At 42.1% G+C, this 12,348-nt stretch overlaps 1 protein-coding gene across 15 annotated transcripts in view; it reads left to right on the top strand.

The window, feature by feature from the left end:
- BPIFC (BPI fold containing family C) overlaps window positions 1-12,348 on the top strand; it is a 60,830-nt gene that overhangs the window by 24,568 nt on the left and 23,914 nt on the right. For 14 of the 15 annotated variants that reach the window (XR_012039312.1, XR_012039314.1, XR_012039313.1 and 11 more), the window contains 5 exons: window positions 1,561-1,684; window positions 4,538-4,658; window positions 9,510-9,638; window positions 10,835-10,990; window positions 11,114-11,177. Coding sequence is in view for 11 of the 15 variants with exons in the window: in XM_072844197.1 (XP_072700298.1) it covers window positions 1,561-1,684; window positions 4,538-4,658; window positions 9,510-9,638; window positions 10,835-10,990; window positions 11,114-11,177 (594 nt within the window). In the remaining 4 variants the exon portion in view is untranslated. Of the gene's footprint in view, window positions 1-1,319; window positions 1,395-1,560; window positions 1,685-4,537; window positions 4,659-9,509; window positions 9,639-10,834; window positions 10,991-11,113; window positions 11,178-12,348 lie in introns of those variants that run through there. The other variant, XM_072844206.1, reaches the window with a different exon arrangement.

The raw sequence follows: 12,348 nt of genomic DNA on the forward strand, positions 1-12,348 counted from the left end.
CTGCTTGCCCTATTTTGTACCAGAAAGCTGGTATATCTCCAAAGGGCACCTTTTCCCATTCCATACTAAAGGCCAAGTTAGGCTAGCAACAGCCCTGCATAGATACTCCTCTCTCTGGTCAGACTGTTCTATTCCTCTCAAATAAATTCTCTGGAACACCCCTTTTGTCTACATCATTCCATTCCCACCTCTATGGCCTTATCCATAAAGCCCACACACTTCCTTTATCAAACCTTTTTCTTTTCTTGGCCAAACAACCCTCTCCCCCCCACACACACACACCTCTTGCAATGATTTTTTCCTTCATCCAGACTGCTCCTGAATCCCAGCCCTTCTGTGAATCCTTCCCTGCCACACCTGGCCTGACCCCTCCCTTTGCATGGCTCCCAGAACTTCCTCTTCCTTGACCACCCCCACAAATACTTCCCTGATTTGTCTCAATTTTGTATATTAACTCAGTGGGTATCTGTCACCTGTCAATCTTTAGCACATATGAACGCAGCAAGGGTAGCTCACCAAGATTGTAAACTGCCAGAACTAGAAACAAGGCCAGTGAACGTATCACTCAACTCAGCTGTCATTAAAAGAAACCCATGTCAGTGTTGCTATTTGTAACTGTGCTTCATTCATCAAGAAAATGGGCTGGGGGCTACCTGGGGAGCTCAGTCAGTTAAGTATCTGACTCATAATCTCAGCTCAGGTCTCAATCTCAGAGACATGAATTCAGGCCCCACATTGGGCTGCATGCTGAGTATGGAGCCTACCTTAAAAAAGAAAAATAAAAGAAAATGGCCTGGCATTAATTCATTGGGTCCATTAATTAAATAAATATACATTGAATATTTAATATATTCCAAGCACTAGCAATATAACAGCAAAAAAGATATAATCCCTCCCTTTGGAGTTGAGATTTTTTCTGTGTATATCTACTGTGTGCCAGACATTGTACTAGATTCTGAGGTGAGCCAGGTATGTGTGTTAAGGAAGGAAGTCCATGAGGAGGTAGAAGTGTAGAGCAGGGCAGGGCCTTCCACCTGGGCTTTAAGCTTAAACCCTGTCCTGTGGGCAAACAGAAGTCATTAAGGATCTTTTTTTTTTTTTTTTCATTAAGGATCTTTAAGCAGATTGTCCCACATTCTCTGAGGCCACCTGCTTAAACTACTGACTTGTGTTCTAAAACTGTCAAAATTCCTGCATCCCCACCCCCTTATCCTTCCCAAGGCATATCACAATTGTTACATTTACAGTAAGGCTCTTGTGTTGCATTACATTGTATTGTGTTGTACGAGTCATAATCATCTGTGTGTGTCTGACTCACCCACTAGTCTGTGAGAAGCAGAAGTCAAGGGCACACATAGGTCATCTCGCATCCTCAGCACCTAGCACATATTCTGGTGTGTTCAATAAATGATTACTGGATGGATGGATATATGGATGGAAGGGTGGATAGAATGAGTTCTGGAAGTAAGCAGTGAAACAAGAAATCATAGAAAAGCTAGATGGAATTGACCAATGAAAGTCAAAAATAATAAAGGAACCATAAATGTTGGTTAATTGCAGATGCGTACAAAGGCAGTTCAAGTCCTCTGGGGATGTTTCTTCCTGTGGAATCTCTGCAGCTCATCCACGCAGACCATTTACCCTGGAATCAAGGCCAGGGTTACTCAGCGGGCTCTGGACTATGGTGAGTCGAGTGCTTCCAAAAGCCAAACTACAGCCCCCCAGGTGGAGTTTGTGATCCAAGCTCATATTGGACGATCTCATGACTAGGGGAAGCTCTACTATGGGATGATCCAGCCCCTTTTGCAGAGTCTGCTAAGATAGCTGGGAAAGAAGTGGTGTCTGAAAAATAATCACCTTGATGATAGGCCTGTCCAAACCCAGCCACAGATGTGCCTTCTCTCCCCACCCCCCTGCCACCTGTACCCTCTCATGCACATACAATGAACATCCCTGCTCTAAAGGAGGATACATCACAGGGTAGAGGGGAGGAGATATGAGAGTAAAAGTAACACCTTAGACCTTCAGAAAAGGCTTGGTTCCAAAAGGAACTTAGGGTCACCTAAAATTGTGTGCCAGATTTAATGTAGATTATGATCGTGCATTTTTCTTGAGAGAGGTTCAATACATTCATTAGACGCTAAAAGGAGCCTGAGACACTGAAAGATTAAGAAAAACCCCTTTGGAGGTATTTATAAACACAGGAAGAGAAGCATGTTGAGCAGAGCTAGGATGAGGGCAGATTGTATATGGGAAAGGAACTGAGAAATCAAAGTGTGTAGGCCCAGTTTTCTCCTGTAAATCTTGGCCCTAGGTTAGCTGAATGCTGGCAGATAGAGTCACTCTGATGCTTTCTTAACTAAAGCAATCAACCTGAGTACTGCGAATATACCCAAGTGTGACCAGGAAATGCCTCACCCACTACACCAAAAAAGAAATACAGGAAGGATAGAGGGAAGAAGGAAAGGGTGGAAGAAGGAAAGACTGAGTTTTGGGCAACTCCCCCAGCACCTCATCTAGCACAGGAACTCTAAAATCGATCCATCTTGCACAATTGTAATATGAGCTGGCTATAATGAGAAATACATACCAGGAATGCATGTGCATGTGTGTATGTGTGTGTATCTTGTTACTATATTAATAACACTTATATACACAGAAATACATATCAGAACTATCTCATAAAGGTATTAAAGTTGTGAGAATAGCTTATTTTACCCTCAAGATCAGAGCAATTAAAAGAACAGATCTAATCAGTTCATATGGGTATGAATTTCAGTCCTGTCCCTTTCCTCAATATGTAGGGTTGGGCCAGTAGATTTTCTCATCTGGAAAATGAGGTGAGGGGAATGACAGTAATGTTGCCCCCCTGTAGTGATGTGAGGACCAAATGGGATCATCTGTCGAGATATGACATGGGTTGATGGGGAAGAACAGGCTTTAAAGTCAGAACCAGGGAGAGGAAATGTGTGGGAAATGTCAGAAAGGGAGACAGAACATAAAGACTCCTAACTCTGAGAAATGAACTAGGGGTGGTGGAAGGGGAGGAGGGCGGGGGGTGGGGGTGAATGGGTGACCGGCACTGAGGGGGGCACCTGACGGGATGAGCACTGGGTGTTATTCTGTATGTTGGCAAATTGAACACCAATAAAAAATAAATTTATTATAAAAAAAATAAAGTCAGAACCATGCCTTGATTGAGCATCTACCATGGCCAAGCTCTTTGATATGTGCCTTACAGGCTCTGGGTTGATTTAATTCCCACAACCACCCTACAAAGAAAGGATAGTCATTTTACAGAGGAGAAATCTGAGTCTCAGAAGCGCTGAACTGAATTTGCCATGTCACACAGCAGTAAGGGGGTGATGCAAGATCAGAGCCCAGGTCCGCCCTGCCTGATTTCCAGACCTGTGCTCTGTTCTCTGCACCCCATTCCTCCTCAAAGCCTCAATAATGATGTGCAGTAGTTGTGAGCTCTTGGGCAAGCCAGTGAACCTGTCTAATCCTCAACTGCCTCCTATGTTAAATAGGGATAATAATACCTATGTCATTGGGCTGCTCTAAGGATCAAAGGATAGAATATGTGTAGAGTGTAGACAGTCTGGCATACATGAGCACACAATTATTATTAAATCATAACAGTGTTAGGATTTGAAACTAACCTGTCTGATAGTGCCTTTGGTTCCATCTTTATATCCTTTACATTCTATCCCTGCAGCCCTATATTACAACATTATTCATGGTATTATAGAGGATAAGATCTGCTCTCCATCTCCACAAAGATAGCCTAAGTAAAAATGAGCTTAAGCTACAAAATAAGAGGCAAAGGCAAAGCTTCCCTCTCAAAAAGATTAAAATGAAAAGATCATTCTTCATCACTATGTCAGTTACTTTTCTTTTTATGTGGAAGAGGGCTCTTTTTCTCCATGAACTCAGAAAAATATGTTCTGTGGTGCTACTCTGTAAAGATGAGTTTATTCCTGAATTACACAAAAGCAGGGCTTACTAACCTTTTTGGAGTCCTGGGATCCTTTGAGAATCTGATGCAAATGTGGACCCTCTCCTCTGAAAAATGAGAGACAAATGTACATGTACACACACATCCTGCTCACAGTCTTTTACTAGAATTTCAGGAGAGTTAAGAGTGGCCTACAGTCCATGGGCCTCAGGCCAAAACTTGCTGAGCTTAAAGAATCTAGGGGAAAGGAGACAATGTACAATAATTTTCTAATAAGACAGGATTCTGAAGCCAAATTGCCCAGATTTGACTATCATAATGCCCTGTAGTAGTACCCTTTAGCCTTGGCCATGTAATGAGAATCTCTTGTGCTATTAGCCCTGGGGTCCTGGGGTCTTTGTTAGCCTCTCTGAGGACCTGTTTTTCCTTCTGTAAAACAGGGACAATAGCACCCACTTTGTAGGGTTGCTGCTTTCTAAATTTCTCTCAAGAGCATGCCTTACTCAGTAAACCTCACATATACGTTTAATAATGTTATGCCATTGTTGTAAATAAATGTTCTCTTTGGTTCCTTCGTAGGCATTCAAGCTGGAATGGAGATGATTGAGCAAATGATTAAGGAAAAAAACATCCCAGACCTAAAAGGTTCTGAATCTCTAGAATTTCTGAAGGTTGATTATGTGAACTATAATTTTTCAAAGTAAGTAGAAGAGTATTTTTAGCTGTGAAATTAATCTTTAAAATCTTAGGGTTGTGGATGTGCCACCATGTGTTCTGGTGTAACACCAGCACCTACAGAGTAGAAGTTAACCCACCTTTGGTAAGGGGCTTCTCAGACGAATGACCCAAGAAAGAGGGGTCATAAAGCTGACAGAGAGTGTAGGATTTCGGTCAGAGCACCTGGGTCCGAGTCATATCCCTGCTGCACACTGGGTGTGTACACCTGGTGTATCTGCCCAGAGTCTCGATGTCCTTGCCTCTTTTCTAACATGAGAATTCCTTGCCCCTTGAATTCTTTTTTTTTAAGATTTTATTTATTTATTCATGAGAGACAGAGAGAGAAAGAAAGAGAGGCAGAGACACAGGCAGAGGGAGAAGCAGGTTCCATGCAGGAAGCCCAACGCAGAACTCTATCCCTGGTCTCCAGGATCACACCCCAGGCCGAAGGCGGCACTAAACTGCTGAGGCAGGCTGCCCTGCCCTTGATTTCTTTTTTTTTTTTTTTTCTTGTATATTTTTTTAATTGAAGTTTGATTTGCCAACATATAGTATGACCCCAGTGCTCATCCCATCAAGTGCCCCCTCAGTGCCCGTCACCCAGTCACCCCCACCCCCTGCCCACCTCCCTTTCCACCATCCCTTGTTCATTTCCCAGAGTTAGGAGTCTCCCATGTTCTATCTCACTCTCTGATATTTCCCACTTATTTTCTCTCCTTTCCCCTTTATTCCCTCTCACTATTTTTTATATTCCCCCAAATGAATAAGACCATATGTTTGTCCTTCTCTGATTGACTTATTTCACTCAGCATATACCCTCCAGTTCCATCTATGTCGAAGCAAATGGTGGGTATTTGTCGTTTCTAATGGCTGAGTAATATTCCATTGTATACATATACCACATCTTCTTTATCCATTCATCTTTCAATGGACACCGAGGCTCCTTCCACAGTTTGGCTATTGTGGACACTGCTGCCCTTGATTTCTAAGAGAAAATTGTATCCATCCCATTGTTACCCCTACCCCAGAAGGCTAGATTTAGGATTCAATCACAGTCTCAAACACGAATCTACTCCATCAAGCCTTTCCTTATTTTAGTGAAGTTTAGTTGAGATTTCAGAGGTCATAGAAATGGACCACAAATAAGACTCATAAGGAAGAGCAGAGGGGAGCCCGGGTGGCTGAGTCAGTTAAGCGTCCAACTCTTGATCTTTACTCAGGTCTTGATCTCAGGGTTGTGAGTTCAAGCTCTGCATTGGGCTTCACACTGGGCATGGAGACTACTTAAAAAAAGGGAAAAAAAGAAAGAGGGATCCAGAGGGATCCTATGGAAGCCCCACAATTTTATTAGAACCCAGCCTTTTTGTATTTCTCTGCCCCACCATCCTCAGTTCTGGCTTCTGTCCTCAAGATTGACCACTGCAGCTCAGCCACAGGCATTGCAGCTTAGCCATCAAATCCATATTTCAGGTGCAAGAAGGCATAAGAGGGCTCTTGTAAGTTGGCTTAGTCTCTTCACTGAGTTGTTTCCTTTAGCCCCGCTCTAGTAATACTCTACCTATACAATAATGAACAGAACTTAGCCTTATGATCATACTTATTATTATTAGCAAGGGAGACTGGAAAATTCACTTTCTAACCAGACATCTTTGCCATCCTAATCAAATTCAGAGATGTTTGGGAATGATAAAGGGAAAGTAGATATTCAGACAGCAGCTGGCAACCTTTGTGGGGTTGCTCCAAAGGCAGTGTAGGGAGAGGATGTCTTTGTCCATCTTGACTTCAATCTTAAAGGTAAAGCAGAGAGTCAAGATTTTATAAGGAATTATCTGTGATTCACAATTTGTCCCAAAGCTTTATCAATCCAGTGATAATTCCCTGCTGCTCTAACCCTTTGGAGTAATAATTTCTCTGTTATCAAGGATAACATTCTATAAAACCATGAGTTTTCGGGGGGATTGGGAGTGGGTGGGGAGAAGAATGGTGATCAAGGGAAAGCTCTTATGAATGTTCTAGCTGTTAATAAAGGCAGCCATTCAACAAGTATTTATTGAGAACCTACTAGGTACCAAGGCTTGTTCTAGGCATAGGGGATATTGTAGTGAATGGCCCAGATATCCCCTGTCCTTAATGTCCAGTAAAAGTGATGGATATTATATATTTACAAAATGAATTATTCAATTAAAGTGATGATAAGGCCTCAGCAGAAAAATCGAAGGTTAATCATATATTATGAAATGTAGGTGAAGATGAGGAAACATAGGGATTGTCATGCATTGCTAGTGGGAATAAATAAACTGGTACAGTACTTTTAAACCTGTGCTGCCCACACAGGAGCCACCAGTCATATGTGTCTACTGAGCACTGGAAATGGGACTAGAGCAAATAAGGCACTGAATTTTTACTTATTTAATTTTAATTAATTTTAATTTTAAAATGGGTACTCAATTCAGTTATTGAAAAGCTTTTAACTATGTGTGGAACAATTTAAGTATGGAAGTGTACTTTTTCAGTTGAAAATTTTATCCCATCTAAATATAGGACAAGTATTTCTGATGAAATTCAGTGTCCAGATTGAGTCATATTATGAGTATTAAAAAAGACCATATTGTGAACACAAGACTTATTTTGAAAAAAGGGAAATAAAATATTTTTATTTTCATCAATAATTTTTATATTATGTGTTGAAATGATGCTATTATAGATATATTGGGTTAAGTAAAAAATATTAAGAAAATCACTCTCACCTGTTTCTTTTCCTCTTTTTTTTAAAAAAGATTTATTTATTTATTTATGATAGAGAGAGAGAGAGAGAGGCAGAGACACAGGCAGAGGGAGAGGGAGAAGCAGGCTCCATGCAGGGAGCCTGACACGGGACTCGATCCCGGGACTTCAGGATCGCGCCCTGGGCCAAAGGCAGGCGCCAAACCGCTGAGCCACCCAGGGATCCCCTCTTTTCCTCTTTTTTTTTTAATTTTTATTTTTTATTTTATTTTTATGATAGTCACACAGAGAAAGAGAGAGAGAGCAGAGACACAGGCAGAGGGAGAAGCAGGCTCCATGCATCAGGAGCCCGATGTGGGATTCGATCCCAGGTCTCCAGGATCGCGCCCTGGGTCAAAGGCAGGTGCCAAACCGCTGCGCCACCCAGGGATCCCTCTTTTCCTCTTTTAAATGTGGTTACTAGAAATGTTTTGACTATGTATGTGGATCATATTCTGTTTCTATTGGACACTGCTCTTTTAGAAGGTAAAAGGACTTTTTTTTAAATGCCTGCGCTTTTACCTACCAATCCCACTTCTCAGTATCCTTACTAGAAAGACATACACATAAACAGCATGTATGAGGATATTCAGTGTGGCATTGTTCATAATACAGAAATAACTGGAAACAACCTAGATGCCCAGCAACAAAGAAATGATTTTCGTTAATGATACATCCATAGCTTAAATACAAAGAATGCATTAGACCTATATGAATCAACCTTATATATGAAATATTTTCATATTTCTAAGATTTCTAAGATCTGTCAAGTGAACCTCCACCATCTTCTTCCCACAGTGGGACTCAGGGTGTGTGACAAAGAACAGGTAGGAAAGAAGGAAAATAGAAGAAACACTAAATAAGCATTTGTTATCAGCTATAACATTTATGTTTTATATTTTTCCTAATCTTAGTTCATAACAATGCCTTTCTCCTGTGCCACAGTTATACATCAGTGATCTCATTTTGTCTTCTCAACCTACCCATGAATAACCCTTCCTTTTAGTGATTGACTGGAAGAAATTAAGTGTCTTACCCAAAGTTGCACAGCTACCACAAAACTCAGTTCTAAGCCAAGTGCCCCTTGCATAATACATGAAGTGGCGTAGCCTACTGGTTAAGAACACAGTCTGAAGACAGATTGAGGAGGGCTCCAGGTCTGGTTCTACCGCTTATATAAGACTTCAACCATGTTCTTTATCTTCTCATCTCTGAATTGCAGATTGCAAAACCAGCAACAACCTCATGAGATTATTGTGAGGATTAAAATGAGCTAATGGATATAAAGTGCTTACCACAGTGCCTGGTAGGGAGTAATCACTCAATACATGAGCCGCCTACCTGTATAGATTGCATACAGCCCATTGCCTCCTACCTGTTGACAGTTCAGAGAATCCTACGTAAAGTTAATACTCTAAGTTTCTAACCTAGGGAAGATACTGTCCACATAGAGGGCATCTGGGAACAGGAGGAAGGCACCCTTGTGATTATCCCAATGATGGGGGGAGGGGCACTGCTGGCATTTTGTTGGCACATATGCCAGGTACCCTGCAATGTATATTAACAGTCCTCTACACAAAATAGTTGTCCCAAAATACTAATGTCCTCCCTATACACCTTGAAAAATACTGGAATAGCTGAAGGGAAAAATTATGATGGCAGTGTTGTATTTCATACTGTCTTTAATGAAACTAAAGAAATTGATTATTTTCTAATTGGTTTTTATATTTCTCATTTCCCCCTCAATTAGACACCAGGGAGGTGCTTCTTGGCAAGGGTTAAAGGGGAATTAGAAGGCAGTGCCCAGAGCTGCTTAGGTGGGTCAGTCAGTTAAGAGTTTGACTCTTGATCTCAGCTCAGGTCTTGATCTCTGGGTCATGAGGTGGTTGTTTGTTTGTTTGTTTGTTTGTTTGTTTTTAAAGGCAGTGACCAGAGGTAGCACCTCAGACCTGAGGTTCACAATTGCTTCCAGGAGTTCCATAAACGTCCTTTCTGATGTTGCCATATTTAGAGATGTGCTAGAAGACCTCTCTAGAAGACATGTGCTAACCTCCTTGTTTGTTTTTTACAGCATAAAAATCAATGTCTTTTCATTTCCAAATACTTCATTAGCCTTTGTGCCTGGAGTGGGAATCAAGGCACTGACCAACCATGGCACAGCCAACATCAGTACCAACTGGGATGTCAAATCTCCACTCTTGTGAGTATTCCCTTCAAGGCTGTCTGTGGCTCTTCTGGGGAGAAATGGAACCAAAATTGAAAGTACATAAATTCACAGACGCTTTTGATATTAGGCTTCTTTCCCTCAACCATTAACAGTCTTTCTTAAGAACACTTTCTTCCAGGAGAGATTTAAGTCAGGATATCTATGCTGGGGGCTGGGTAGAGGAGGAGGAGGGAGGGCTGAAAAGCATCCTTCCCTTAAAGGCAGAGCAAAATGTCACTTAAGATTTCCCAAGGGCTAAAAGGCCCTGACAGTTGGAGGATCAGACATGTGCTCAACATTTTAGACCTTCAGTGAGTCACTGTATGATCTTGAGCCATTCCACTCACTTCCCCATCTACAGGGGCAACTGATGGAGAAAGGGGGCCTTCTTACCTCACAAGAAGATTCGAGGATAATAGCTTGTGCCCAATTCTCTCCCTAGCAAAAGACCTTTGCACCCTCTTAGAAAAAAAGAGGGATCAAATTCAAGTTACACTTACAGACCATCTGCTGTGTGCAACTCACTGTCCTAGGTATAATATTTAGGTCTGCCTTGGTTGGTGCCCCAGAACAGCGCATCCAGTCATCCACTTAGTCATTCAACAACCACTTATTGAGTGCCAAACAAGTACCATTTATCTCCATCTCAAGAACTCCAGTCTTGTGCATCATAGAGAAATTATATTTTCCCATAAGTAACATAGATTCAGGTATTCATTCATTTTCTTTGCTGACTCATCAGCATATATTAATGCCTCTTCTGTGTGCTCATCCTGGGGAGGGGAGGTAGAGATGAATAACCCACACTCCACTTCCTCAAAGAGTTCACAGACTGTATCTAAGTGTCCCACTCCATCTGTGCCCATCATAAATAAGGCTACCCCATGTCCTCTCTCCACACAAGCATTGTATATGAATGGTGCTTAATATATATTTGGCCTCTATGGGGGACAGAGCACTCAGGATTAGAAAGCTAAGCTAAAGCTGTTACCATTCACATACTCATTGCCTCATTTGTCTAGTAAACATTCAGTACCTACTCTGCTCCTACCTGTTGTTGATGCCAGGAATCCAGAGATGAGAACGTTCCTGCCCTCCAGGAGCTTAGAGGCTGTGGGAGGTCAGAGAAACAAACAGTACATCTCCCCCCTACCCAGGACTGGGTAACCTTATACTTTTTCTCTCAATAGTCAAGACACAGGAGAAGCTGATTTGTTTCTGTCTGGGGTCTACTTCACTGGTATCATTGTCCTCTCCCAAAATGACTTTGGTCACCCAATCCTGAAGCTCCAAGACTGTTATGCCCAAGTGAGCCATGCCCACGTGTCATTTTCTGGAGAACTCAGGTGAGTGATAGCTCCACAATGGGCAATTACTAGTGGGGCTGGATTCTCCGGCAGGGTCAGAGCAGATTCACAACCAGCAGATACAATCCCTGAATAAGCCCATGTTTTGTCTCTTTTCCCCAGTGTCCTGTACAACTCCTTTGCTGAGCCCATGGAAAAACCCATTTTAAAGAACTTAAATGAAATGGTAAGTCTTTAAAGGTTATGCAACCACAGTAAAATGCTAAGCAGCAGTACTGCCATGCTTTACCTTAGTCAGGAAACTTTTATGGAGCCCCTGCTGTATGCTAGTCATCATCCAAGGCACTTTCATGTACATTATTCTTTGCAACCTACCAAGTTTTGCAAGTTGCCTACCATGTCCCAAACATTGTGCTAAGTGCTGAGGATACAGAGATGAATGAAACAGCATTCTCTCCCTCAAGTGCTCAGCACAGGCTGGGAAAACAACCAACAGGAGTTTATTTATTGCATACCTACTGCATGCCCAGCACCAGGCTACAGGCTGTTAGGGATATAAAAAAAAGGAATAAAATTACCTTCTTTTTAGAAAAACCCAATTCAGTCTTGTGGAACAATAACTTAATGAGTATTTGAATTTAATACATAATTACATGATCATTGGACTGAACCAAAGGGGTTCAGAGAGATGGAAAGATTAAATCAAAGGGCCTGAAAGAATCCTAGAGGATATTATTTAGAGGATGCAGGACTTGAACTGGGCCTTGAAGTATAAATTTGATTTTGATAGGTAAGGAATGGGGGAGAAGAAAGGATATTTCCAGAAACAGTCTGAGTTAAGATAGCTTCCAAAGTTACAAGTGTCTTGGGATCCCTGGATGGCTCAGCAGTTTAGCTCCTGCCTTTGGCCCAGGGCATGATCCTGTAGTCCTGGGATTGAGTCCCACATCAGGCTCCCTGCATGGAGCCTGCTTCTCCCTCTGCCTGTGTCTCTGCCTCTCTCTCTTTCTGTGTCTCTCATGAGAGAATAAATAAATAAAATATTTAAAAAACAAACAAAGTTACAACAAGTGTCTCGATTTCAGAAATCAGTGTTTGACGAAGGGCAAGATGGAATTGGCTGTGTGTGCCTCTTTCCAGTCTAGGCCAGACCATTGCTGCACCCTTTACTCACAGCTGAGGGGAGACAAGGAGAAGGATGAGGACAGGAAATGAAAGGGCAAGAACAGTATCTAGAACCCTCCATTCCCCTCATGCTTGATAGGCAGTCAGTGCTTGATAAACATCACCAAGGGAATCAACACTCAAACACATTCAGCAGCTTGTCCAAGGAGGTTACCTGCTGCTCAGGGGACTCCAAAGTTGCACGGGCCTTCTCCCTTCTCACCTGGCGGGTA

The sequence above is a fragment of the Canis lupus genome, chromosome 11 (assembly GCF_048164855.1).
Source record: "Canis lupus baileyi chromosome 11, mCanLup2.hap1, whole genome shotgun sequence".
Taxonomy (NCBI): domain Eukaryota; kingdom Metazoa; phylum Chordata; class Mammalia; order Carnivora; family Canidae; genus Canis; species Canis lupus.